The sequence below is a fragment of the Globicephala melas genome, chromosome 13 (assembly GCF_963455315.2).
Source record: "Globicephala melas chromosome 13, mGloMel1.2, whole genome shotgun sequence".
Classification (NCBI taxonomy): Eukaryota; Metazoa; Chordata; class Mammalia; order Artiodactyla; family Delphinidae; genus Globicephala; species Globicephala melas.
This window is the reverse complement of record NC_083326.1, coordinates 84,367,259-84,394,158: the sequence shown is the minus strand read 5'-3', so window position 1 is coordinate 84,394,158 and position 26,900 is coordinate 84,367,259. Positions and strand designations below refer to the sequence as shown.

The following is a 26,900-nucleotide window of genomic DNA, read 5'->3' as shown; positions in this document are numbered from 1 at the left end:
CTGTGTCACTGCTTCATTCCATTTTATGGCCGAATAACATTCCATTGCATGGAAAGACCATGTTTTTATTCATCAGTTGATGGACGTTTGGGTTGTTTCTACTTTTTGGCCATTATGAATAGTGCCGCTTTGAATATTTAAAGTTTCTGTGTGGATGTGTGTTTTCTCTTGGGTAGACACCTTGCAGCAGAATTGCTGGGTCATATGGTGACTCTATGTTTAAGCGTTTCAGGAGCTGCCAGACTGGTTTCCAGGGCGGCTGCGACATTTTACACTCCCACCAGCAGCGTGGGAGGTGCCAGTGTCTCTACATCCTTGCCAGCTCTTGTTATAACATCGAGTTAGGATAGAGCTGGGTGAGGGAGCACACTGGTCGTTACGTCAGGGTCTGTACTTCTTTATTTTTAAAAATTTTTTTGGTCGCGCTGTGTGGCACGCGGGATCTTAGTTCCCCAACCAGGGATCGAACCCGTGTCCCCTGCCTTGGAAGCACAGAGTCTTAACCTCTGGACCACCAGGGAAGTCCCCTGTACTTCTTAGCATATTTGAAATAGTTTCATCAAAAAAAAAATTCCCCCAGAAAGATCCTGGGCTGCAGGAATGTGAGCATCTGTTTGGTTTTGTGAGGTGCCTCTCAGCTGGAAAGAATAACACTTTGTCTGAGCTGGTGAGCATGTCAGTGCAGCTCATCCTTACTCCCCCACTAGCTTTTCATTTTTACATTTTGAGGCTGCTCAGAGAGTTTGTTCCTGAAGCGTTTGTGGCGGGTGAAACAGCCCCACGCGTGCGTTAGGTGTCTGCTGCCCAGACGTGAGCTCCACAGGGCTCCCGTCCCTCAGCGCCTGGGCTGCTAACTTGGATGTGCAGGGCCGGCAGGTGACTAAGTGGAACCCGTGGGGATGGGACCAAGGGCCAGCCTCTGTCCAGCGCCAGGGCCCACGCACTCAGTGTGGCCACATCCTATGCATTTGCAAATGCATTTTTCAAAATCTGGATGTTAGCACACATTCCACCTGTTGGGAGTTCATTCAGATTTTTGACAAATGCTGCTCAAGCCAGCAGTCTGTCTGGGTGGCTGGATTCTGCCTGCTGGTGGCCCTGAGCCAGCACCCTGATGTCTCTGGGCCTCTGTGTTCCCATCTGTTCGGAACCAAGGCCGCACAGCTGCCTGGCTGCCCCTGTGGGCTGGGATGGTGGTCTCAAGGGCGGTGGTCCAACAGCAGTGCTTGTCGGCATCTCCCAGGGCTGTCGAGGAACCTGTGAGGGAAATGTCTGGAGACCGCCGCCCGCCCGGAAGCAGAGCTGTCTGGCTGTGACTTGTCTGAGGAACTTCTGTGCTGTTTGCTCACAAGATAAAGGCAGCAGGGTTGCACACTCTGTGCATTCAATTGACATCAGTTCTTACAAACTCAGATTAAAGAGGCTGAAGTGAAGGGGATGTGCCATTGTATTTCCAGAGCGTCCTCCGTGTCTGTCTCCTCTGTAGGTGATACGGTGTAAATTCATTTCACTGCACAGTACTCTATTGAACAAGCGCTTTTTGAGAACTGTGACTGAGGATTTTGACCTTCTGTGCTGACTCTGGTGCCTGTCCCCTGAGAGAGTACCAGCTCCCCTCCAGCTGTGCCTTCTTTAAGCAGACCCAGGAATGGTGAAGTTACAGAATATTTGTTTGTCCAGTTGTTTGCAGGCATTTGACAACAAGACAACAATAATAAACATCGAGCACTATATGTCTTTTTTTTTGGCTGTGCCACACGGCTTGTGGGATTTCATTTCCCTGACCAGGGATTGAACCCAGGCCACAGCAGTGAAAGCCCAGAATCCTAACCACTAGGCCACCAGGGAACTCCCCTAGAGCACTTTTTATATGCTGGGTATTTTTCATGGTGTCACGTTCCGTCCTCACTAGAGCCCTGTGAGGAGCCCATTATAATCCCCATTTTACAGAGGAGGAACAGAGAGGGTAAGTAGCATGGCCAAGGTCACACAGCTATCTAGTAGCTGACTGTGTCGGGGGTCCCCAAGGCCACTCTCGGGTTTGATGATTCACTGGGAAGACTCAGGGGACCCAGCATGTAGTTAATAGTCACGGCTGTGATTTACTACAGAGAAAGGATTCAAAACATAATTGGCAAAGGGAAAAGGCTCACGGGGTGAAGTCTGGGGAAACCAGGCACAGGCTTCTAGAGCCCTCTCCCAGGAGGGTCACACCGGGACACGCTTCATTTCCCCAGTGACAAGTTGTGACAACACGTGTGAAATGTCCCCTACCAGAGATGCCCAGTAGAAACTCAGCACCCAGGGTGTTTACTGGGGGCTGGTCACGTAGGCGCCTTCTGCTTGGCACGGACCCAGATTCCAGACTCCCCAAAGGAAAGCAAGTGATCAGCATAAACCGTGTTGTTTGTTGTCTGGGCGTATTGCCATCCGGAATAAGATCGGGATTCTGTTTCTAAAAAAGAACACATGGGTATCAGCTAGGTCCCTGGCAGCCCCTCCACGTAAGAATTTTTCATTTAAAGAGATATTGTTGGGTCGTCAGTTTGCGCCCTGTCAGGAGATGCCCATCGCTCAAGCCCATGCCGACCAAGTTGCTGCAACGTCAAATCCCTCCTGACCCTGGGGCTTCCGATCGCAGGTCCAGAGCTGCCTGATCTAAGACACCCTGACATAACTTCTCACTTGCTTGGTCTCGCTTATTTCCAGACAAACTGGGAAGATCGAGCCGGTGATCCTGCCACTGATGTGGTTTGGAGAGGTAAGGCTGCTTCCCTCTCCCCGGGTACTGGGCACCCGAGGGCGTGGTGTCTGATGCCTCAGTGAGGAGTTGATGTGGGCATTTGGGGCAGGAGGCTGTGTGTGGTGGGGAGGCTAGGCTGGGGGAGCTGGACTGAGTAATGCAGAACCATCTGTTAGAAACTTCGCCCTCTCCAAGCACTTTATGTCAGTTATCCCACTGGGTTGAAAGGATCACACGAGATGAGGAACACAGGAGCTGCATGAAACTGTAAAGTCCCTGGTCAGGGTGTAAAATAATTTTGTTAATGCACATGGCCCCTTCTCCTGAGATGAAGGGAAGTTGGTTTTCAGGGTGTCAACTTTTTATTGAAATTTCTTCTCTCCCAGCTTTTCAGGGTTCCTTCTGGCTTAGCTCGTTTTAAATCAGGGTGAGCTAACCGCTGGATCAGACAGGCTTCAGATGTCAAGCTCACTTCCCACTCACATCACAGTCTGATGGGGGGCAGGCGGAGCTCTGCTCCACGCAGACATTCAGGGACATCCAGGCTCCTTCCATCTTCTGGTCCTGCCCTCTTGGAGATCTTCAGAATCCGTCTCCATTTAGTAAATTGGGAAAGAGATGGAGAGAATCATATGGGAGCCCGGCGTGGAAGTTGCAGCATCACTGTGCCCCCATCCCATTGGCCAGAACAAGTCATATGGGCCTGCCTAGCTGCAAGGAGTCTGGGAAATGTAGTCCTGTTGTGTGGCCCCAGAGGAAATAAGAGGCATGGCTGGCTCCACCCATCGCATGCTCTGGCCAGTGGGCTTGAGATGGGAGAGGGGTTGGGGGACAGAGGGGTGTGGTGTGGGGTGGCGTCTGCACCCTCAGCCCACAGTACGTGGCACCAGTCCACTTGTTTGTCTTTCTCCTTCGCCAGAGCGGGGCAATGGAGGGTGAGACCCTTCAGACGTTCTACACCCAGCTGGTGTTGATGCCCAAGGTGCTGCGTTGTGCCCAGTACGTGCTCCTTGCCCTGGGCTGCGTCCTGCTGCTCATCCCCATCGTCTACCAAATCCGGAGCCAAGTAGGTGGTGGCCAGAGCCTGGCCGGGGCCGAGTGGCCCCTTGCTTGCCTGCTTGGGGGAAGGAGGGGCTCAGATCAGATCCCCCAGCAGCCCCTTCCTGCTGTGCCCACGGACACCTTCAGCCTGCAGCCCGCCTCGGGCGGCAGTCCTAGGTCTCCTCCTGGGCTGGGGAGCTGTTGCCGCATCCTTGCTTCTCTTGCATGTTCTGTTGCCACTTCTCTGCCTGTTCTGGGAGGCCTGGGGACCCTCCCTTGGAGGGGCTGCAGGTGGTTTTGGATCAGGAGACCTGGTACTTGATGGTTTGTTCTTCAAGTCAGCAGCTGCTGGCTTTCAGGCTCTGGCAGGGACAGGGACACGACAGTGAACAAGGCAGTTGCTACTCCCGGGGGAAGGGGGGTGCGGGGACTGGCATTCTAGTTGGAAAGACAGGTGGAAACCAAGTAAATAAACAGAAGAGATGATTTCACCGATGATAATAGAAAATGTGATGGGCTTAGGGCAGTGCTGTCTGATACGAATACAACATGAGCCACGTGTGTGATTTTAAATTTTCTAATAGCCACCTTAAGTAAAAGGGAATTAATTTTAATCATATCTTTTATTTAACCCGAATATATCCAAAATATCAATATGACCATGTCCACGTGTAATCAATATAAAAAATATAAATTTTTTACATTTTCTTTCTGGTTAAGTCTTTGGAATCCGGTGTGTATTTTACATTTACATCAGGTCTTGACTGGGACTCGCCCCTTTTCGAAGCCTCAACGGCCATATGTGGCTACCAAGTTGGACACCGTAGCATCCCAGGGCGTTGGCGACAACTATAGAGATAATGTCAGAAAAGGTTTCTCGGAAGAGGTCGAATTTAAGCTTAGAAGTGAATGCTCAGCACAGAGTCAGGGAAAGAGTGCTCCGGATGGAGGAATGGCCAGTGCAAAGGCCCTGAGGCAGGGGTGGGTGAGGTGTGTTGGAGGCTTCCGCAGGGCCAGGGTGGCTGGAGGGGAGTGGGCATGGGGGCAGCGGGGGAGGAGGTGGCGTCTGAGAGGCCGACGTAGGTCATGCCTGGTCCTGTAATGCAGGGTGAGCAGCTTGGAACTGATTCTGGGGGTGACGGGAAGCTGTTGGAAGCTGTAAAGGAGAGGAGTGACTAGGTCAGTTAACGTGTGGCCGCTTGGTCTTCAGATGGGAAAGCGGAAGCAGGGGGACCAGTGAAGAGGCCCAGGTGAGCGAGGATGGTGGCTTGGACCAGGATAGGAGCAGGTATTTGGGGAAGGGAGCACGGATGGAGAAGAGCCCTGAAGAGCCAGCCCTGGGGCATCTACCATTCAGAGGCAGGAAAAAGAGGGGCCAATAACAAATGCCCCCCTTTTTTGGCCACGTTGTGAGGCATGCAGGATCTTAGTTCCCCAAATAGGAATCGAACCCATGCCCTCTGCAGTGGAAGTGCATAGTCTTAACCACTGGACCACCAGGGAAGTTCCAACAAATACACCTTCTTGATTTGCATCATTCATTCATTCATGGCATTCACTGACACCTTCACAGCTTATGGGGGGGTCACTGTGCACAGTTCTGGGGATACAGACATGAGTAGGATGTGAGGTCCGGAGACCAGGGGGCTTTAAGCAAGTTACTGCCGTCACATGGTGACAAGGCCCGTGGATGCAAGGCCCCCGGGGCAGCGGGGATGGGTGGGCAGCTACCTGGTGGACAGGGGACACTGCTCAGTGGCAGGGAGTCTTGAAAGGCCATTTTGAATCCATGAACCAGAACCTCCCCCCCCGGTGCCCCCTGCCCCCCGAGTTGTCCTGGAGCCACAGGCCTCAGCCTCGGTCGGGGGCTGCGCAGCTCCCCTGCTGCCCCTCGGGCCACCTGCAACGCCTGCTTTCTTGCTTTAGCTCCGGCCAACAGCGTTTTCTCTTCTTCCTCTTCCTCGGAGGCAGCTCGCACGCTCGCTCGCTTAACTTGCTTGTTTGCTGGGGCGAGGATAAACCTTTCCAGGCTCTTAACCTGGGCTTTCAGACCCTTAACCTGATTTCCCTTCCAAATTCCCAGTCCTTTGGGGGAAAAGGTTTGCACTGGTGTGAGGGTACCAGCCTCTGGTGTTTTGAGCCCCCAGTGAACGTTGGGGGCCCGGTCCTCTGTCACTGCCCCAGCCAGAGCAGAAGGGAACTCCCTAGGGTTTTTGGAATGAATTATGCTGGGAGGACAGAGGGGGCAGAAGCCCTAGCCCCCAACCCATGGATGCCTCCCTGGGGCCAGCATGGGTTTCCAGGAGTGAAGCCCAGGGGAGCAGCGGTGAGGGGCTGGACCAGACAGCCTCTGCCCTCTGTCTCTCCTAATGGTCCGTCAGAAGGGGGAGGGGGAAGACGGTGAGGATGAACAATGTGAAAGCTTCCCTGCTTCACATCCCCCATCCGTGTCCCCCAAATCCGATAAGAATATCATCGTCTCTACTGACCATGGTTGAGGCCCCCTCCCCGCAGGTTTTGCTGGAGGCCCAGTCGTTGAAATTTATCCCATTACGTATTTTTTGGTTTAGCAGGGGTTAGGCCTTACGTGTTTTTATGTATCTGTCCTGATAGGGGAGAAAAAAAAAAAAAGAATGGCATGTCGTTAAACTCAACGTATTTTAATTTCTCTTCAAAGACGTTTTTGTCAAGTCATTCTTGAAAGAAAAAAATTTTTTTTTAGACAGAAATGTCGCTGTTTCTGGTCGATTTAAGATGCCACCCACTAGCTCAGTCAGTGGAGCATGAGACTTAAAATGCCACTTGCTCAACTCTCTGAGTCTCGGCCAATCCACCTTGCCCAGCACGGCCCATCTCCCCTCCGTGATTCGCCTTAAATTTTCAGGCTGACAAACCCTTTTCAGCTCAGCTTGCCCGTCTGACCAAGTGTGTTTCCTGAAGATGCTCGTCTTTCTGTCTTTGGTGAAAGACACCATCACTCCCCAGGTCTCAGCCAACTCCAGTCACTAATGGTGGTTGGACTCTAGAACTCTGTACCCCACCCTCTGCTTTTTGAAAATCGGAGAACCGTGTAAAAACCGTGTGTGTTCGGCTGCAACGTCAACTATAAATTAGCTTGGTTATCTTCTAGGAGAAGTGCTATTTATTTTGGAGTAGTAGTAAAAAGGGCTCAAAGGATAAGGAGGCCATTCAGGCCTATTCTGAATCCCTGATGACATCAGCTCCCAAGGGGACTGTACTGCAAGAAGCAAGACTGTAGGTGGGTACCAGGTAACACCTCTCGCCCCCCATCCCCTCCCATAGTGAGTAGAACTCTGGCGGCTTGAAACGCTTGGGATCTCACACATCTCTTCAGCCTGAACTTCACCTGGAGTGTCTACAGATTGAAAATACGTATTTGTGTATTTTGTTGTCTTCTTACGTTCCGAGTGATCCCAGGCGTGGTAGGCGATGGAGGGTGACTAGTGGGCTGCTGTCTTGTTTGCAAGGTTGTCTTAGAAAGGCAGGATCGAGGTTTAGGTCTCAGCTGCTTCTCAAACCTCTGGTGCGATATAGACTCTTCTGGGAAAGTCTGCGAAAAAATGCAGGTCCACAGACATCCTTCTAGACCTCTTGGAATAGCGTCATGGGTGGGGCCCAGGAATCTGTATTTTAATGGCCCCCTAACAGGATCCTGATGTAGATAAGTTTAAATAAATCCGGATGACTGGCCAAGACAAAAGAATTTAGGCATCCCCTGGGCACCAAGTGTAGATCTAGGACTCGGTCTGAGGGTATGGTTGCCAGACTGAGCAAAAACAAACAGCCCCAGAAACAACAACAACCGGACGCTCAGTTAAATGTGAATTTCAGGGAAACAGTGAATGATTTCTAGCCTAAGTGTGTCCCATGGAATTATCAGGACACGCTTCTACTGAAAAACTGTTTGCTGGTTACCTGAAATTCACATTTAACTGGCTGCCCTCCTTCATCGGGCAGCCTACCTGCGGGAGACGGAGGCTAGTGCCTTTGGGGGTTCACCTCCTGGGCTGTGTTCCTTTAGGTCTGAGGTCTTAGGAGAGCCGAGTCCCACCAGGGGATGTGACAGGCAGCGCTCTGGGCCCTACGGTTGGGGTTTGGGCGGGGGTGAGTCGCCCTATGCTTATGCCTCGGATTATAGCTTTTGGTTTCTGAAAAATGTACCACCTCTCCAGCTTCTGGGGCTGGGCCTGCTCGGGTTTAAATAGCTTTCCTGAGAGCCACAGGCTGGGGATGAGGTGACAGCCCTACTCTTTGGGACCAGTTGGCGGCTTCCAGTTTGCTTGGATTGCCAGGGCCGGAGGAGGAGATAAAATAGAACATGGGCGCTGGGCGTGGGTGTGTTTGTTGGCAGGTACTGCCAGCCCTGCAAGGAGCGGGAGGGAGGGACCGCTGTGCCCCCAGCCAGGCTCTGGGGGGCTCCTACTGCCCATCTGGGGATAAGAGAGCCCGACCACGTCAGGGCTGGGTGTTAAGGGGGTTGTCTTCCTGAGCTTAGGGGGCAGGGTGTCCTAGCTGGAGACGAGCCCCCCGTTGCCTTCCTCTCTCCCAGAATTCCTCTTGGGACGCCCTTCTTGTGTACAATTTGGCCCCATTGGCACCCCTGCCCCCTTGCAGCCACGATTCCCTTCTGCAGAAACTTGCCTGGCGTTCTCGCGGTGCAGGGGTGGGGTCTTCAGGCACAGAGATGGGGGTTATTTGCTTTTAGCATAGATAGAGCTGGTGTTTGTGAGGTCTCAGCCCCATGGCTGCACCTCCCTGGACACAGCCAGGATGTCCTGCTCCCTGCCCCCCCCAAAATAAAAATAAAACAAAACCAAAGCTGGAGTCTCTTCGTGATTTACCAGCAGAATCCAAATGTCAAGTTATTAGGGAAGTTTTTGATTAAAGAGATGCTACTGCTCTGTCTTCTGGAAGACAGGTCAGCCTTCAGCCCGGATGAGACCCCTACCCCCCGGTCACGTGTACTTGGGGAAGGCAGTGTCCTGTCGGGTCTGCTTTAGGGGACCAGGCACCTGGGAAGCGGCCAGTGGTCCTGGAGACCTGGAATCCCTGCAGCTCGGCCTCTAGCCTGTGCTGAGTCCCTGGGGACGGTCCTATACCTTGCCCCGTGTCTGGGCATGGGGGTGGCCTTGAGGGGCTGCTTTGCTCCAGGAAAGGGAGGACATGGGGCCTCCACTAGCCCAGAAGGGTGTTTTTCTGCGAATAAGAAAAGACAGCTCCTCTGTGCAGACATGGCCTACTTTAGGGCTGAGGGCTTGGCAAACAGAGTACACCCCGTTTATACCCACTTGGCTGGGTGCCCTTGTGCAGTGAATAGCCTGGACAATGGTACTGGGCAGCCCTTCAGGGACATGTTCCAGGATCACCTCTTGCAGTCTCATGATTTCTCTCGTTAATTCCAAGTCCTCATTCCTCAGTTAAACGGAAGTGTATTCCCTGAAGGTTTGTACATGTGTCTTTCTTGGGAAGACAGTTTCCCCTTTGCAATTTTTTTTTTTTTTTTTTTTTTTGTGGTACGCGGGCCTCTCACTGTTGTGGCCTCTCCCGTTGCGGAGCACAGGCTCCGGACGCACAGGCTCAGCGGCCATGGCTCACGGGCCCAGACGCTCCGCGGCATGCGGGATCCTCCCGGACCGGGGCACGAACCCGTGTCCCCTGCATCGGCAGGCGGACTCTCAACCACTGCGCCACCAGGGAAGCCCTCCCCTTTGCACTTTTGAGCGAGGCTTTCTCCAGTCGTGGCTCTCTGGGCCCACATCGCTAAGAATCCCCCGCCCCCCGACCCCCGCTGTCCCATGCTGCCTCTGTGTCGGGGGGTGTGTCGGCAGAGGCGCACGCCCACCCCTCCTTGCCCCTGGCTGGAATGTGGCTCGGTGCGCGGAAGCCTGAGCTCTGTCCCCGAGGAAAGGAGTCAGGAGTCCCCCAACGCTCCCCACCCAGAGTGGGGTTTGATTTACCCCACCCCGCGGTGAAGCAGGCCCCTGGGGGTTGTGAGCAAAGGCCCAGGTGGGTAGGGGCGTCCGGGGTTTTCCGACCACAGCTGCTGGGCAAGGAAGCGTCTCCGTTCTTCGAGGGGAAGGAAGCCAGGGCCTGGGGGGATGAAAAGTTGCCCCCAATTCTTATCATCATGGCTACCTTTAAAATTTTCCTTAAATTGAGAAACTTAAAAATGTAAAACTAGATGAACTGCACGCTCTGAGTTCCCTCTCACCCAGACCCAACAACCCTGCTAACATTTTGTCGTATTTCACCTTTTCCCTGTGTGTCCTTTGCCCCCCTCGCCAAGTCCCACTGCCCCTCCCCCTCTCCCCAGAGACATCCATCGCTAGGAGTTTGGTGTTTGCCTGTTTCTTCCCCTCTAAGTCTGTATATATGTATCCACGAACGACAGATAATTTTTAAAAAGCTTACCTCCGTGGTGTCAAACTATATGAATCACTCCGCAGCTGGATTTCCCCTCTTCAGTTTTCTGTGTGACAGCTGTGTAGGTTGACTACGATCTTGTAACTCTGTCTTTTAAATGCATTCTGATATCAGTGGACATTTAGGTGGTTTCCAGCTTTTCTGTGTTAACGGTATTGCTTATATAAGCCCTGGACTCCTTGCTCTGCCCTTCTCACTGTATTAGGCAAGTCTCTTAGGGTCTCAGTTTCCCCATCTCTAAGATGGGTGAGAGCATGGCAAGATGGTGTTTCATGAGATTAGGAGACCCTTTGTAGTGGAGTCCCAGGAGTCTGTAGGTCACTCCAGTCTTCTCTCATCTCGAGCTTGATGGGGGGGTGCAGATGGGGGCTCCAAGGGGGGTTTCCATGCTGGTGGAGGATGTACGGGGCGGAGCCAGGGTCCGGGCGGGGCTTGGTGGGCGGGGCTTAGTGATGCAGCACCTCCCCTTTTCTCCACAGGGTCCCGAAGATGCCGCCAGCCAGCCCAGCTTGGCTACTCAGCCAGACCAGCTCTCCAGCCCCTACACCCCGCTTCTTCAGGACTCTCTCAGCGGACAGCCCACTAATCCCAAAGTCTGAGCCACCCCCTGCTACCACATGCCTGTCGCACACTGCACACACCCCCAGCACGTGTCCACGTGTGTGTACAGGTGTGTGCAGACACTCAGGGATGGAGCCGCTGCTGAGGGGACTTGGGGAGAGGCTCGTCAACAAGGACTGTTCCGGAACCTTCTCTCCAAGTGATCCACAGGCCCGACCACAGGTGTTGTGGGCACAGGGTCCCCTCCCTTGGGTGAGCGAGCCTGAGCTCTTGAGGACTCAGGTCACCTCTCCCCAGCGGTCCTCTCCGTCAGTCTCGAAACACTGCAGCCCCCGCCTGGTGGCTCGCCCAGGCAGGACAGGGCCTTTACTCCGAGGGGCTGTGGCCGCTGTCCCGAAACCTAGTCCAGGAGTGCAGACTGCTTGTGCACCAGCCAGGTGGGCCGCGGGCCGTGGCTTAGCGCCCAGCCCGGACCCGGAGCTGTGGCCACTGGACACCCATCTGGGCCCAAAACGGAGATGCCGCCGACCACATCCTTAACCCCCTGCAGGATCGTGATCTCCCTGAAGTCTGCACAGGCGCCGGATTTGGGTGTCTGCGCCCCTTCCCTCCAGCCTAAACTGACATCATCATGTATACTGAGCCGGCCACTCCCTGGCTGGGGTGGCAGGAGGCTGTGCCCCGAGCCGCCCCCCACCAGGGTCCTCAGCTCTTCGGTGCCTGGGAGGAGGTGGAGAAGCCCCGGGCCCATCAGCCTGGGTGTCTGGTCGGGTGACCCGTCTGCCCGGGGCTCCTGGTCTCCAGGGCAAGCCTCTGTCTCTTTTCTACTGGAAGAGAAATGAATTTTATCATCTTTTAAAAATAATTCACAGTTGAAATAATAAACCTTTTTAAAAAGTGACTGAGTCTGTGACAGCCTGTTTGAGGGGGGATGGGAGGGCCCCCTGGGAAGTTCTGGGCTCTTCTTTTCTTAGCCAGTAGCTCCTTTCTGGTTACTGCCATGAATGTCTCTCAGGGACTGGGCTGCAGACTTGCCTTTCCCCTGTTTTAAAATTTACTTATTTATTTATTTTTGGCTGCGTTGGGTCTTCGTTGCTATGCGCGCGGGCTTTCTCTAGATGTGGTGAGCGAGGGCTACTCTTCGTTGCGGTGCGTGGGCTTCTCATTGCGGTGGCTTCTCTTGTTGCAGAGCACGGGCTATAGGTGCGTGGGCTTCAGTAGTTGTGACTCGCGGGCTCTAGAGCGCAGACTCAGTAGTTGTGGCGCACGGGCTTAGTTGCTCCGTGGCATGTGGGATCTTCCTGGACCAGGGATTGAACCCGTGTCCCCTGCATCGGCAGGCGGATTCTTAACCACTGCGCTACCAGGGAAGTCCCTAAAATTTAAACTTGTGTATATTTAACATTTTATATAAATTCTGTGTGAATTCAGTTCTTGTTTAGAAAGCATAGCATCCACGTGGACCACTCCCCCGACCCCGCTTTTGATCGTTGAGTAGAATTCCATCGTAGGCACGTACCACAGGTTTCCAAGCATTCATGAGTTGAAGGACATTTCAGATGTTTACAGTTTTTGACGATTATGAATATAAAGCTACTAAAAACACGAATGTACAGGTTTTTGTGTGAACATATATTTTCTTTTCTTTTTCTTTTGTTTTGCTTGCGGGATCTTAGTTCCCTGACCAGGGATCGAACGGGGGCCGACAGCAGCAAAAGCGCCGAGTCTTAACCACCGGACCGCCAGGGAATTCCCGATTTTCATTTCTCTTAAGTAAAATACCTAGGAGTGAGAGTGCTAGGTCATATGGTAACACGTGATATAGGTCTGTGTTTAACAATATTCACGGTAACTGCACCATTCTGCATTCCCACCATTAAGGTATGATCGTTTCACCTGCTCTGCATACAGGCTGATACCTTGGCACTTCCAGCTTTTAAAAAACTGTCGTCATTTGTAGTGGTATCACACTGTGTTTTTTATTTGCAGGGAAATACATCTCCTAATGAGCTGGTGATTTCCTCTTCACCCCCAACGAATTTATGTATCTATGAATGACTGTTACTGCCAGGATGCGACCAATTTTGTCGTCGATTCTATTCTTATTTTGTATAAGTGCAGAGAAGCCTTGTTTACATAAGTACATAGCTGGCAGTGGAAGGGATATCTTAATAGAGTCACTCAATTCTTAATACTGCTGAGTAATGGGCAAAAATCAGGTGACAATCTGTCATCAAAAAGTATTTTTACTGATTTATCAGCTGACGCGTCCATCTGACCTTTCTTCACATTTGTAGAAGGCAGCAAAGTGGAAACCATGGACTTGCAAAAGAACTGCAAAAAGATTACTCAATCTTTAGATCAGTTCTCGAAGCCAGTGTTTGGGAGTGTCCCTCAGGTCGGGGCTGGAGGGCTGGGGAGAGCTGCGCCTGCCTGCTGCGGGGTCGGGGGCCTGGGGAAGGGCGCCTGCCGCCTGGCCCTGATCCCTGGGAGACCCGAAGGTGAAAAGCGTTCCCCAGCTTGAGTCTGATGACCACTGAGAGGATTGTTGACTTCCCTGTGTCCAAGCCGCATCACAGACACCTGCAACTTTTGCATTCAGCCCTGCCTGCTCATAAAGAGAAAAAAGAGACAATCTCCACAAAGCATTCTGGGGTGTGTGTGTGTGTGTGTGTCCTCCGCGGGAACATGGGACGGAAGAGGTGAATTTACCCTCCACGCGTCTCATTGTGTGAGCATCTTGCTTGTGAACACCTTGGTAAGGTTCAAGCTGATTTGTGTGGTTTTTTTTTTTTTTTTTTGGTACAACTGTGGTCCCTAAACCCAGCCAATGACTTCATCCAGGGCTCAGAGGGAAACTGCCCTCTGGTCCCACACGGGAAGGACGGGCTGTGAGGCCACCTTAAGGGACATGGCATCAGACCTCCTCGTGGCCTCAGGAATTCTCAGGGGTGTCTTTGACCCTGAGGCTTGATTCCTACCCTCTCACTTTACACCGCAACCCCACCCACTATGTGACTCTGCTAACAATATATTTTTTTTCAATTTGAGCCACTTTTTTACTTAAGTTTTCTTTTAAAAGAAAATTTTTCTGTAAAAAGTTTGTTTCTTTTGAAAAAGCAGTTTTATCTGGACTTGTGGGTCCAACAGGCAAGTTATATTTTTCTAGTATCCATGAAAATAAATACTTAACTATGTGGAATCTAAAAAATGAAACAAATTAGTGGGACTTCCCTGGTGGTCCAATGGTTAAGGCTCCCCACTCCCAATGCAGGGGGCCTGGGTTCGATCCCTGGTCAGGGAACTACATCCCGCATACCACAACTAAGAGTCCGCATGCTGCAACTAAGACCCGGTGCAGCCAAATAAGTAAATAAATATTTAAAAAAAAAACCCACTAGTGAATATAACAGAAAAGAAACAGACTCACAGATGTAGAGAACAAACTAGTGGTTACCAGTGGAGAGGGGGAGGGGGGAGGGGCACGATAGGGGTGGGGAACTAAGAGGTACAAATTACTATGTATAAAAAAATTAGCTATAAGGATATACTATACAGCACAGGGAATACAGCCAATATTTTACAACAACTATAAATGGATTCTATAACCTTTAAAAATTGTGAACCACTATGTCGCACACCTGAAACTTACATAATATTGTACATCCTTTATCTCAATTAAAAAAGAAAAAATAGGGCTTCCCTGGTGGCGCAGTGTTTGAGAGTCCGTCTGCCAATGCAGGGGACACGGGTTCGTGCCCCGGTCCGGGAAGATCCCACATGCCGCGGAGCGGCTGGGCCCGTGAGCCATGGCCGCTGAGCCTGCGCGTCCGGAGCCTGTGCTCCGTACCGGGAGAGGCCACAACAGTGAAAGGCCCGCGTAACGCTAAAAAAAAAAAGAAAACATATTAAAAAAAATACTTAACTGTTAAAGCTTAAAGATGTTCCTCCAGGTGCTACCAGACCTGCCCTATTTGAGAACACTTCACTGTGCCTATCGTGTCCTGCACTCCCTCATCTTTCCACTCTGCCTGTGGAATAAGTGTGTGGCAGGTTCCCCTCCTCTGTCTGGCTCAGTCCTGGCCATCATCAAAGACTCAATTCCAACTATTGCCCCTCCTCCAGGAAGCCTCCCTGGTCACTTCTGCTCACTCAGCTCTCCCCCCTCTTGGAATTCCTGGGTTGCTGCGTCTGTACCCTAGATGATACTAGAATGTTCTAGAATACTACAAGTCCTAGCTCCAGTTGCTGGAGCCCCTAAACCCCAAAGGCCTGTAATGTAATCCCTGGTACCTGCAATTGCACGGGAAACTGGAAAATTGCTTAACCAAGATGTTTACTCTCTATTCCTTCGCTAACTCAGATGATCACTTTTTCCACCAGTATTTATCGAGTGCTCGCTATGCACTGTGACTAAAGTTACTAGGGTGGCTTTTCTCGTCTGAAAAAAAAAGGGGGAGGGATAATCTAATACCTGCCTGGCAGGGTCAGTGTGGCATTCAAAAGAGTTGGCGGCCCTGCGTGATGGGTTCAGCACTGGGGACCCTGCATTCGAGCCAACTGTTCCAGAGCTGTCCTGACTGACGCCCCTGGGGTCTCTGCCAGCCTGGCCCACTTGGCTCCCACAAGTGTCCTGTGCGGTCAGTTCTCCAAGCAGCGGCCTGAGAGGTCTTCCTGAAATGTAAACTATCAGTAGGTTCATCCCTTGTTTAAATCCTTGGGCGGCTTTCCCACACCTGGAGGATCAAGTTCCTTTCTCGAGGGCTGCTGGGAAAATCCTTCCCGGTTTCTGGCTGCGATTCTGCGCTTCTGGGCAATTCCCGGAAATTCCGGGCTCGGCCACTGGGGGGCGAGCTGCGCACACAGGTTGTTCAGAGGTCCGCGTTCTCAGAGGTGCTGAGATCACCTCTTACATTCCTTAAATTGTGGGGTGTTACCTGGGGGTCACAGTCTGGCTTCAGGAAATTGCAACCTCCAGAGATTTCATTTTATGCCTATGTCTGAGCATTTTTTTTTTCCTGGGAAGCGTTTTCTTAATATTCTTCAGATTTTCAAAGGGACCTTGACGCTCTCCAAGGGTCCCATGGGCAAGAGTGACACTCCTAAAATAAAACCAGGGTCATGGGATATTCGCGCTTCCTTAGCATGTAAAGGAAAGGGATCTGGCCTTGGAGGCAGGCTGCCTGCATGCTAATTCGGTTGTGCCAGCGGCTGCGCAGCCTTGCAGCAATCTGTAACCTCTCTGAGCCTCAGGTTTCCCACCCATGAGAGTGAAGATCGCTGCTCTGTGAATCCCCAAGAAGCCTTGTGAGGGTGGAATAGAAATGGCTGTGTGAGCATGCTCTACGGGGTCCAGGACCATTGTGAAAGATCTCAGATGCTGAGCCTCCGGCAAGCATGTATTAGATACCTACTGGGTGCTAAGCACTGGCTGGGCACTGAGAGGGAGTCAAACTGGAAGACCAGCAGGTACTAGGTTTTGAATGCGAAAGTATCCGGAAACCAGAGGGACTCAGAAACAGTCAAAAGGTGTCTGTTTGGATTTGTTAGAGCACCAGTGTTATCTGCCTCAGAAGAACAGTGGTGGAAAAAGCAGGAGAGGTCCCTGCCCTCGTGGGTTTATCTTCGGGTGGGGGAGACAGTGAACAAGTAAATGAATAAGTGAGATAACTCCAGAGAGTGATGGGTGCAAGCAATGAAAGAAAACAGGTGCTGTGAGGAGAGGAGGTGTTTGGGGGAGGGAGGTGCTACTTAGATGAGAGACGTGACCTCTGAGAAGGGCCATTTATGCTGATTCCCGAAGGATTTTGAAGGGATCAGGAAAAGAGCCCGTTACGAACTGAGAACTGCACGTGCAAAGGCCCTGGGGTAGCGACACACAGACCAGAAATGAGTGGGGCGTGGCTGGAGTGTGGTAAGCTGAGAGGCTGACGAGGTTGGAGAGCTAAGCAGGGGCTAAACACAGCAGGGCCCTGTAGTTTGGATTTTAGTACAATGGGAGCCATTGGAGGGTTTAAGCTGGGCAGCAACGTGATCGCTGATTGGCTGTATGGGGAATTGCGGTGGGGGGCAGGCGGGATGCAGACACATTCGGCAGGAGGCACTCTACAGTTTACAAAGTCTCTCTTGCCCCCTGCTCTTGCCACGGGACCCTCGGAGGCCCCGTGAGATGGTGGGGCAATAGAATCAGGCCAGTTTTACAAGTGGGGAGACTGAGGCACCTTCCTGGCTTCTCCGTCCTTTTTGCTGCCTAAGTGATCCCTTTAGGGGAGGCTGCATCCCTTTGCTTTTCACTCTCAAGGCCCCTGCCCTTTGGGCTTTGATCTTTATTTGTGTGTAAGCAGTTGGTTACGCTCTGCCCCCGCCCCCAGACTGTAAGCTCCTGAGGGTCGGTGCTGGGTCTGTGAGGCTCCCGGCTGCATCCCCGAGGGCCTGGCTGGAAGGTGTGTGTGCAAAGTCTCTGTGGAATAAAAGAACGACTCGTTGGGGAGTGGTGGCGTTGGGGGGTGTGGCTGCCGGAGGAGAGAGTGCAGAGCCCGCCCACGTGCAGCTGCCCCGCTCCGCACCCCTCCCTCCTTTCCCCCCCTCACCCGCCTCCTGTATTCAGGCCTCAGAACCCGCCCAGGGCGCCGCCAGATGCTGGAAGTGTAGGCTTTGGTCACCAGGGGGCGCTGTGGGCTCGCCCTCCGAACGGCAGCTCTTGGTCCAGCGTACAAAGACCTGGGCTCACCTTGGGCCTGTCTGGCCAGCCTGGGGGCCTGAGCCACGTCTGAGCCACGTCTCTATTTTGAGGATCTGGGTATATTAAAAGTAAAAAAAAAAAAAGAAGAAAGAAAAAGAAAAATTGACAGACCAGGGCTGCATAACCTGTGCTCCTTGTATGTTTCCATGGAACATGTTAAGAGTCTCTACGCATAAAAATATGTGTAGCATTCCTGTGTGAAAAATAGGGTCTATAAAGTTATTAATTAGCAATGTCCACAGAGGGCAGGATTAGCTGATGGGAAATGACTACGATTCTTTCAGTCTGGGTGGCCGGGCTCAAGGACAGTACGTTCACCCTGGTCTGGAGAATGGCTCCTGGTGAATGCAGGGCCCAGGCCGCGGGGCTGAGGGCTTCCTACGTGCCATGCACTGTTTTAAATCCTTGATCTGAGCGCATCTCATTTTCCTCACAACCCAGGTAAACGCTATTATCGTCACTGTCCTCCTTTTACAGAGGAAACAGGTGCAGAGAGGCAACGTAAACGCCCAAGTTTTTGTTTGTTTGTTTTTAAAATGATTTATTTATTTATTTGGCTGCATTGGGTCTTAGTTGCGGCCTGCGGGATCTTTAGTTGCGGCATGCGAACTCTTAGTTGCGGCATGTGGGATCTAGTTCCCTGACCAGGAATCAAACCCGGGCCCCCTGCATTGGGAGTCTTAGCCGCTGGACCCCCAGGGAAGTCCCCGTCCAAGGTCTTATGGTTGGAAAGTGTCAGGGTCCAGATTTGAAGCTCAGCGGGCAGGTCCAAGGCACGTGTGCTCAGCTGCTGCTGTCTTCATCTCCTCGTGGTCCAGTTAACCAGGACGCGTGACTGTTGCTGGGGAGTCTCCACCAGAGACTCCTACTCTCTTGTATCCCCTTCTGGAATCACGCTGGGGAAACCAGCTTCGAGGAACGTCATTTCCAAGCAAACTGTACAGACGGGTCCTGATTCTGGAGGATCTGAGATTGAAAAACTCATTTACTCCAAACTCAATCCCAGCTCCATCCAGCGTGTGCCCAGCGACTGACTCCTCCGGAAAAGCCTCCAGCAGGGAACATGCAGGCTAGCGACTGACTCCTCCGGAAAAGCCTCCAGCAGGGAACATGCAGGCTAGCGACTGACTCCTCCGGAAAAGCCTCCAGCAGGGAACATGCAGGCTCATTCCAGAGAGGTCGAGAATGGGAGGGGAAGGAGAGGATTAAGAATAAACATTTCTAAAAATAGCGCTTGGCTCTCTCATACCCACAACAAAACTCCAAAGGGAGGGCAGGGGAGACTGGAGGAAGCCACCCAGGACTTTGGCCAGAGGGACGGCTACGGTCCACCGCTTCGGTGGGAGCCATTTCTCTGACTTGTCTCAGGTGCCAGCTCCTGAGGGTTCCAGGTCTGGCGTGTCTTCCCAGAGGGTGAAGGCCAAATGGCTGTGTCTTGGAGTCTGGAGTCATGAATGTTTCCAGATTTTATGGACACATTTGCCGTGAAGCCTGAGCTGCTGCAAACTTGGCAAGATCCGGAGTCTTCGGCTAAGCACGAAGGGGGGCCTTCGAGACGGAGGTGTTTGTTTTTGACTTTAAGCGACAGATGTGGGAACAACATTAGCCACGAAGCACATTTCTGCAGACTGGATCTCGCTTACCTCCTCCACTTCCATTACAAAATGGGACTTCCACTGCCCTGGGAAAGCATCCCAGCAGATGGATTGGAACGCTGCGGTGTGGAAGGCATTCACGTGGTGGCCCAGCCTGTGGCAGGCTTTCAGAGCTGTGGAACATTCTTCTGGTCTCTGGGACCTTCTGTCTGTGTGTCTTCCATCTGCTATTCCCTGGGCTGCTGGAATTGCTTGCATTTTAGGGGACAGGAACTCCCAGATGAGACACTAAGATCTCTGGTCCTGTTCATGGTATACTCAGCCCTATGGTCTCCAGCTGTGGCAGCAGCAGCTGTTTGGGGGAAGGATGTGGTTTCTCCCATGAGATCAGCCCCAGAGATTAGGCAGGTGGTGGGGTTTGGAAGCCAGAGCTGTTTGCAAAAGAGGCCTGGACATGCTGTGTCCTGCAGGCAAGTCACTTTGGCCCCCTCGGCACCCCTGCCCCCTCTTCTTTCCAACAGGCACTCTAACTCCTGCTGCGTTGATTTCACAGGTCCTCATGGGGGTCACACAGAAGGACATTTTATGCACTTCAAGATGAAAGTAGTTTGAAAATACTTTATTTTATTTAAGAAATTTTTTTGGCCACGTATGCAGGAATCTTAGTTCCCTGACCAGGGATTGAACCCGTGTCCCCTGCAGTGGAAGCACAGAGTCTTAACCACTGGACCACCACGGAAGTCCTGAAAAGACTTTCAAATGTGTCACAAAGTACTCCTGAAACAAACAGGAAGGTTCAGGACGCAGTTTATCTAAATATTTACAAGGTCTAGTAGAGCTGAGCTGTGAAACTGTACATCACCAGGAGATGTCACTGTCACACACGGCATGGGCAGTCTCACACTTGAATCATCCGGTGGCTATCCTATTGTGAAAAACTAGCTTCTTTAAATGGTGTGTTAGATCAGTGGAGGCGAGTTCAGCCCACAGAGCAAAGCAGCAGTGTCAATACGCCCGGAAGCCCAGATGTTTGGTCTCTGAGCGGTAGGGTAGCTAGTGGGGGAAGGTTTTACCTGCCCAGAGCTTAGCTAGACAGCGGGTGGGTATGCGTGGGGACGGCCGATGCTTTCCTTCCCCAAAGTGGCACATTTTCAACATTTTTAAAGGTACACGGTTGACACCATTATTGCTAAGACTTCAATGGAATTATGTTAAAGTGTGAAAGTGAGGCTGTTACATCTGTAGTTAAAGAGAGCAGGATTTTGTGTCTTGGGTTCTGGGCTAATTGACACCCCTCCTTGCAGACTCCAGTCCAGGCTGCCTTTCTGTCATCTGAGAACCTAGCTTTGTCTTCGGTCACGCTGACGACTGCCTTATGGGAATGCAGGCTCTTCCTGCCAGGTCTTTCCATTTTTTTTTTTTTTAATTTCAAGAGAAAATGGTTTTTGAAAACCTGAAATCTCCTGATTTTTAATTATTGGCAACATATTCCAATTAAATAAAATACTCTGTGGGCCGAAGCAAACATGCTTGGACAGGACTTCGTCTATTTGTTTTTGAGCAGTATTTGCCTTTGCTTGTTAGTTGTGTAATTTAAGTATAAGTGACCGTGGTGATACGCCCCTTTCTGGAGGTGTGTAGGTAGGTGTCTTGCATCAGCCCAATTCACTGAAATGAATTTTAATCTTTTTTGGGGGCAGCGTTGCATAGCTTGTGGGATCTCAGTTCCTTGACCAGGGACTGAACCCGGGCCACGGCAGTGAAAGCCCGGAATCCTAACCACTAGGCCACCAGCGAACTCCCAGAATGTGTTTATCTTATGTACAAACAGGGTAGAACAGCTCATACTTTGGGGTTTATAAATGATAATGGCTGAGTTACTAGTTTCTAGAGTCAGACAGAGCAGGGTATTGGATCCCAGATCTGCTATTTACTAGCTGTGTGATCTTAGGCAAGTCACTTAACCTCTCTGAGCTTCAATATCCTCATCTATAAAAATGAGGATAATAAAAATACCGACGTGGTAGCCATTGGTAGTCTGTACACCAAATCTTTTTACTTTCACCTTCTGGGCACCTGGGAGGAAGGTACTTCCTGGCCTCTGCATGGTTGGATAGGATCATGTGATTCATTCCGGCCAATGAGATGAGAGTGGAGTATCACTTCTTGGGCTGCAGCATTTAACTGTGGGGTTGAGAACCTTCAGAACTCCTTTTCTCTCTGCCCTTGTGACAGGCAATGTCTGAGATTTTGGGTACTCCACCAGCCCAGGTCCATACTTTGTGGAGGACTCCACAAAGTATGGCCCCATGTTGACTTCTCTAATGTGAGCAAGAACTAAACCTTTGTTATTTTAAACTACTGAGATATGGGGGATTGTTTGTTACTGCACCATAACCTAGACCATCCTGACTGATACAACCCACCTCCCGGGAATGTAGTAAGGATTCAATGAAACAGGCCCTGGGGGATAGAGTAGTGAACAAAAGAGACCCAAATCCCTGACCCACCGAGTTTCCTTTCTAGCCACCCGGTGGCTGTCTCCTCCAGGTGGATTGAAGGAAAGTCCACAGATGCAGGGAAGCAGGGATTGGGGAGCCCCTCCCCTTGGAGGAGGAAGCAGGCAGGTTGTGGTCAGGTTACCCCAGGCTGCCCACCGTGATGTCATTAACAGCCAGGCCTTGGGCAGAGGCCGGTACTGACACTGCCTGGGGAGCAGGAGACACAGAGCTGGTACAAGACACATCTGCGTGAACTTGGGGAGGAAGGCACCGCACATCTCAGAACACCTAAAGGTGTAAAGCTTTTGGTTCAAGCTCTTCGATACCTAAACCAGGAAGCAGGTGAAAAGAGGACGTGGGGAATTTCTGGGAGGACGCTAACATTTCAAGTGCCTTTTCATGTGCTTAGTGCTCCTTAATCTTATGCCTTTCAGTCCCTACAAATTCCTCCTACAAGGAGAAATTCATCCCAGATTACAGGTGAGGAAACCAAGGCTCAGAGAGGTTGAGTGAGCTGGCCAAAGCTGCACAGCAGGGTCGTAGGGCAGCTGGGCTTCAAACCCAGGTCTTCTACCCTCAGGTCCTATGCTAAGCTCTCATGATATTCTTGGGAACAAGAGGAAAACACAGACGAGACAGCCTTGGGGCCCCTTCTCTTCTCCCAGAGAATCCAGCCAAGGCCATCTTGTATTGTTCCTTTTGGTTTCGATGATTTTTGCCCTGGTGACTGAGAACTGCTGTGTTCCGGGCCCTGCTGGACACCCTCATTCCATGATCACAGCGCCTCACAGAGGTCCATTATACAGATGAGGGCACCGAGGCTCAGGGAGGTGACCTGACTTAGCCAGGTGGCCAGCTGGCTTGGGGCGTCTTTGTGGAGATGATTTGGCTCAGAGCTCTGGGGACAGGTAAAGGGTCAGCGAGCTTCAGGTGCATGTTCGCTGGGGCCCATTGGCAGGGAGCCACCATGGCTGTGTCTCCGGCCGTGACCCGGGGCAGGTGAGTTCTAGGGTAACTCCAGGCCGGTGTGAGGTCATCACCCAAGGGAGAGGAATGGCCGTGGACCAGACCAGAGGGTGCAAACCGGTGGCCTATAGGATTGTTGTCTTTGGCTTATGCAGTGTTTAAGGAGGGTGGGACCTGAATTAGTGGCCAATATTTAAAAATCAAGGGACTTCATGGAAAAATCTGCATTTCAGCTACTTTTGCAAAATCTAGTAAGGATCTGGCCACAATGGGCCCTCGTGCCTCCCTGGCAGCTGTCCCCGTCCCCCTCCCCTGGGGTCGTGTCTGCTCTGAGCAGGGACACACATTCTCCGTGTCACTGCCCAGGCCAGCTGCGCTCGATAAATGCTGACGTGCCCTGGTGGCATCTGAGCCCTCAACCTTGCACTGAACCTGAACTCTTGGGACAGATTTTTAGAAGCTGGCAGGGGGCTGTCCAGGATGCGGGAACATGTTCTGAGAAGCAGGGCAGCGCCTCATTTCCATCCTGCTGCCACCTTGAAAACGACCCCTCGACGCTCCAGGTTTTCTCTTGAGAAGCAGCATTGAACAGTGGGGAGCAAACCAGATTGAGGGGCGTGGGACGGAGCCAACGGTAATGATGATGATTGTGTGTCCCCTCCCTCACGATGTCCATGTCCTCATTCCCAGAACCTGGCTTGGTCTCTCCCCCGCCTCCATGCATGATATTCCTTCCCCAGCCCCTTTCCCTGTTCCCCTGGCAACAGCTCCGCACTGGTGCCGGCCCCTGGCTGCCTCACCACCCCTGCCCAGCATTGCCCACGTCTCTGTCCGTGGTTCCTTTGATTAAAATCTCCTAAACCACTGGGGCTGGCTCCTATCTCCTGCTTGGTGTACAAGGGCCATCTCAGCTCATTCCTGGGGCAACCTCGTGGGGCAGGTTTATGAGCCCATTTTACAGATGAGGAAACAAAGGCCCTGAGAGGTCAAGTTGCTCACCCAGTGTGACCAGCTGGCAAGCGACGTGGCCAGGATCTGAGCCCAGGCCACCCTCTTCCCGTGACCCCTGCGTCTCCCTGACTGCCGTAGTGACTGGGCATTCCTACCTGGGGAACCTCCGTTTCCTGGTCTGTAAAGTAAAGAGAAAACATAATAACAGTCTCAAAGGACAGATGAGAAAACTCAACTGAGACAGGGTTGGTTTTTGTACTTATACTCCAGGATAGGCTGCTTTCTTTCTTTCTTTTTTTGGCCGTACCACGCAGGATCTTAGTTCCCCAACCAGGGATCCAACCCGCGCTCCCTGCAGTAGAAACGTGGAGTCTAAACGACCGGACTGCCAGGGAAGTCCCAGCATGGGCTTTCATATGCTCCCCTTTCCCCGCCATCTAGAAACTATAGGTTGTATTCCCTCCTTTTAGAGGCCCCCCCGGATGTTTAAGCTATTGTATTTGTACATTTTCTTCACAAAGTGGGTAGCTATTTCTAGATTCTTCTCAACCACCATCGAGGCTCTTTGTCTTCTCCAACAAACTCACCAACCCCTCCCCTCTCATCACCATCACTGTTGACCTTTGGACCGGACAGTTCTTTGTGGTGGGACCATCATGGGCATCAGCATCTCTGGTCTCTACCCACTAGATGCCAGTAGTGCCCAACCCTTGGTTGTAACAACCAAAGCCGTTTCCAGACGGTGCTGAATGCCCCCCCCCTGCGGGGGGAGGGCAAAACCACCCCTGGTTGAGAACCGCTGGTTGAGAGTTTGAGTTTTCACTGGTTTGTGTTTGGAGCACTGAGACTTCCAAAGCGTGAATTCACTCGGCCCTTTTTGCTCCCAAAGTGTCAGGTTCCCATAAATGTTAATCTTATGAGTCTGACTTTTGGTTGACCCCTTTCCGCTGTCCACCAGTTCCAAAGGGGTGTCCAGGTTTCTTTCCTGCGTCATTCCAAAGCCGCTGCGTGCCCTGTCCCCAGGCACCCCCTCCCGGAACGCTGTTCCCTCTGAACTTCAGCAGATGTTTCTTTGGCTCTTAAGGACCCAGAGGAGTTGCAAAATGAGATTTCCTCCAGACTTTCTTCCCTCGACCTCTTTGCCCCTGAACGGAATTAATTTCCTGGGGAAAAAAAAAAAAGCACTACCTTTCTCCTCTATGCTCATAGCAAACCGTTTTGCAGGACTGGAGTTGAAGCCTTATTAATTGTGATCAGGGTGAAGTGCACTCCGATTTGGGGATGGGGATGGATGGGACGGGGTTGGGGTGCAAGCCCAGCTGATGCCCTGAAATCATCACTTCCCTGCCACCTCCCACCACCCTGTGAGCTTTGTCATTGAAGAGGCAGGACACACACGGAGCCCCCAGAGATTCATTTGTCTCCCCTCATTTGCAAGCGCTGAATGAAATCGTTCAGCATTTCCTCGACAGGACAGAATGCAGCAACTCCAAACAAGCTATTTATGGGCCATTTTTTTCAGCATTACTTGCATATTATAATTAAGAGATAATGTCAGTGGAATAGAACATTGTCACCGGGTAATGGTTTCCCGCTGCTTCCGAAATGTCAAGGCAAAGTCACAGCATTTATCAAAAATAAATGTTGGCGGGAAGACGCGACGTTTGTTTTCACAGCAGGGACATTAATCCTGGGACAACGTTACGGCAACATCTTTATTTCTTTTCTCTGGAGTGACGGATGCCAGTGGATGGTCGTGTTTGACGGATGCGGAGTCTTGGGGATACAGAGGGAGGCCAGCTGGGGCAGGGGTGCCGGGGGCAGGGCCAGGTGGCCACGTTTGGATGGGGTTGGCAGGAGGGTTCTGGCCCTGTCACTGCCCAGAATCAGCAAATTCACTCTCCACCGATGCGCTGGAGGTGGCCCGTGGGGGGTGTCCTGGTTCCCGATTGGGCAGGGCGTCTTCTGCAGCTGGTGATGGCCTGCTGATTGGGTGGGGAGAGGGCGGACATGTGGCAGAAGGCCTCCTCTCTGCCTCCTCATTGGTGCCCGGGGACAACCTCAGTTTCTGCATCGCTACCCCAGAGGGAGCCAGCCCGGGAAAGGGCAGCCGAGACAGCGGGGACACTGGCGACTCCTGGTGACCCGGGCACCGTCCGCACTGCACTCTGGCACAGGGACCTCTGGCTCTCCAGGCAGCTTTCACAGCTGGGCTTAAGTGCATGCTCAGCTAACACCCCTTCCGCACCGCTGCCCAGTGATCTTTCTCAAGTGCACATCTGATCATGCAGCATACGGTTGAAATCCACCCGCCCCCCGGCCCTCAGGATAAAGTCCTAGCTCAGAAATGGCTCCAGCACAACTTTCTCAACGTCCTTGCCATTCTTCCAAGCAGCCAGGCTCTGTCCCCGCAACAGGCCAAGGCCTTTACCCTTGTTCCTTCTGCCTGGGACACCCTTCCCTGATTCTACCTACACACAAACATCACCTGGCCGTCTCCCACTTCTTCAGGCCTTCATTTCAACAACTGCTCTTCCAGGAAGCCTTCTCTGACCTCCCAAGCCTGAGATATGTGCCCTTCTCATGTGCTTCTCCCACAGCCCCTATACTTAAGACCTTCACTTAATCACATTGTCATAAGTACTTGGATCTTAGTCTGTCTCCCCCCTTTCAATGGTGGGCTCCAGGAGGGCCTTGCCAGCTGTTCTGTCCTGGATGCAGAGTAGGTGCTTAAAACTTATGTGTTGGAGCAGCTGAATAAATGATTGAAGGGCTGGAGGCCTTTTATGTGAGTTTGTATCAGTCATCTACTGGCAAAATAATGCTGTGTAACAAATCGCCCCAGATATTGATTACCTCAAACAACAAGCATGCATTTGGTTCATGAATCTGCAGGTCAACAGTTGGGGCTAGACTTGGCTGGGGGTTCTTCTGTCTCAGCTGGGCTCATGCACATGTCTGGGGGTGGCTGGCTGTTGGCTGATCTTGGGTGGCCTCTGCATGGATTGCTGGGAGAGCTCTGCTCTGTTCCATGTGTCTCTACCAGCAGGCTAGCCTGGATGTGATCCACGGTGATGGCGGAGGTGCAGGAGGGCAAGCAGGAATTTGTTCATCTTGCAAAACTGGAACTCTGTCCCCATTAAACACTAACTCCCCATCCCCTTCCCTCAGGCCCTGGCAGTCACTCTTCTACCTTCTGTCTCTATGAATTTGACTCCTCCAGGGACCTCATATGAGTGGAATCATGCAGAATTTGTCTTTTGGGGACTGGCTTATTTCACTTAGGATAATGCCCTCAAGGTTTATCTATGTTGTAGTGTGTCAGGATTTCCTTCCCTTTTCCAAGGTTAAATGAT

General features: G+C 51.9%; 1 protein-coding gene across 5 annotated transcripts in view; it reads left to right on the top strand.

The window, feature by feature from the left end:
* The window catches only part of SCARB1 (scavenger receptor class B member 1), a 79,101-nt gene extending 67,411 nt beyond the window's left edge, over positions 1-11,690 (top strand). For 2 of the 5 annotated variants that reach the window (XR_009566317.2, XM_030859999.3), the window contains 3 exons: positions 2,710-2,761; positions 3,663-3,809; positions 10,708-11,690. Coding sequence is in view for 4 of the 5 variants with exons in the window: in XM_030859999.3 (XP_030715859.2) it covers positions 2,710-2,761; positions 3,663-3,809; positions 10,708-10,827 (319 nt within the window). In the remaining variant the exon portion in view is untranslated. Of the gene's footprint in view, positions 1-2,709; positions 2,762-3,662; positions 3,810-6,914; positions 10,614-10,707 lie in introns of those variants that run through there. The other 3 variants (XM_060310020.1, XM_060310021.1, XM_030859995.3) reach the window with 2 other exon arrangements.
* The last annotated feature ends 15,210 nt before the right edge of the window (positions 11,691-26,900 follow it).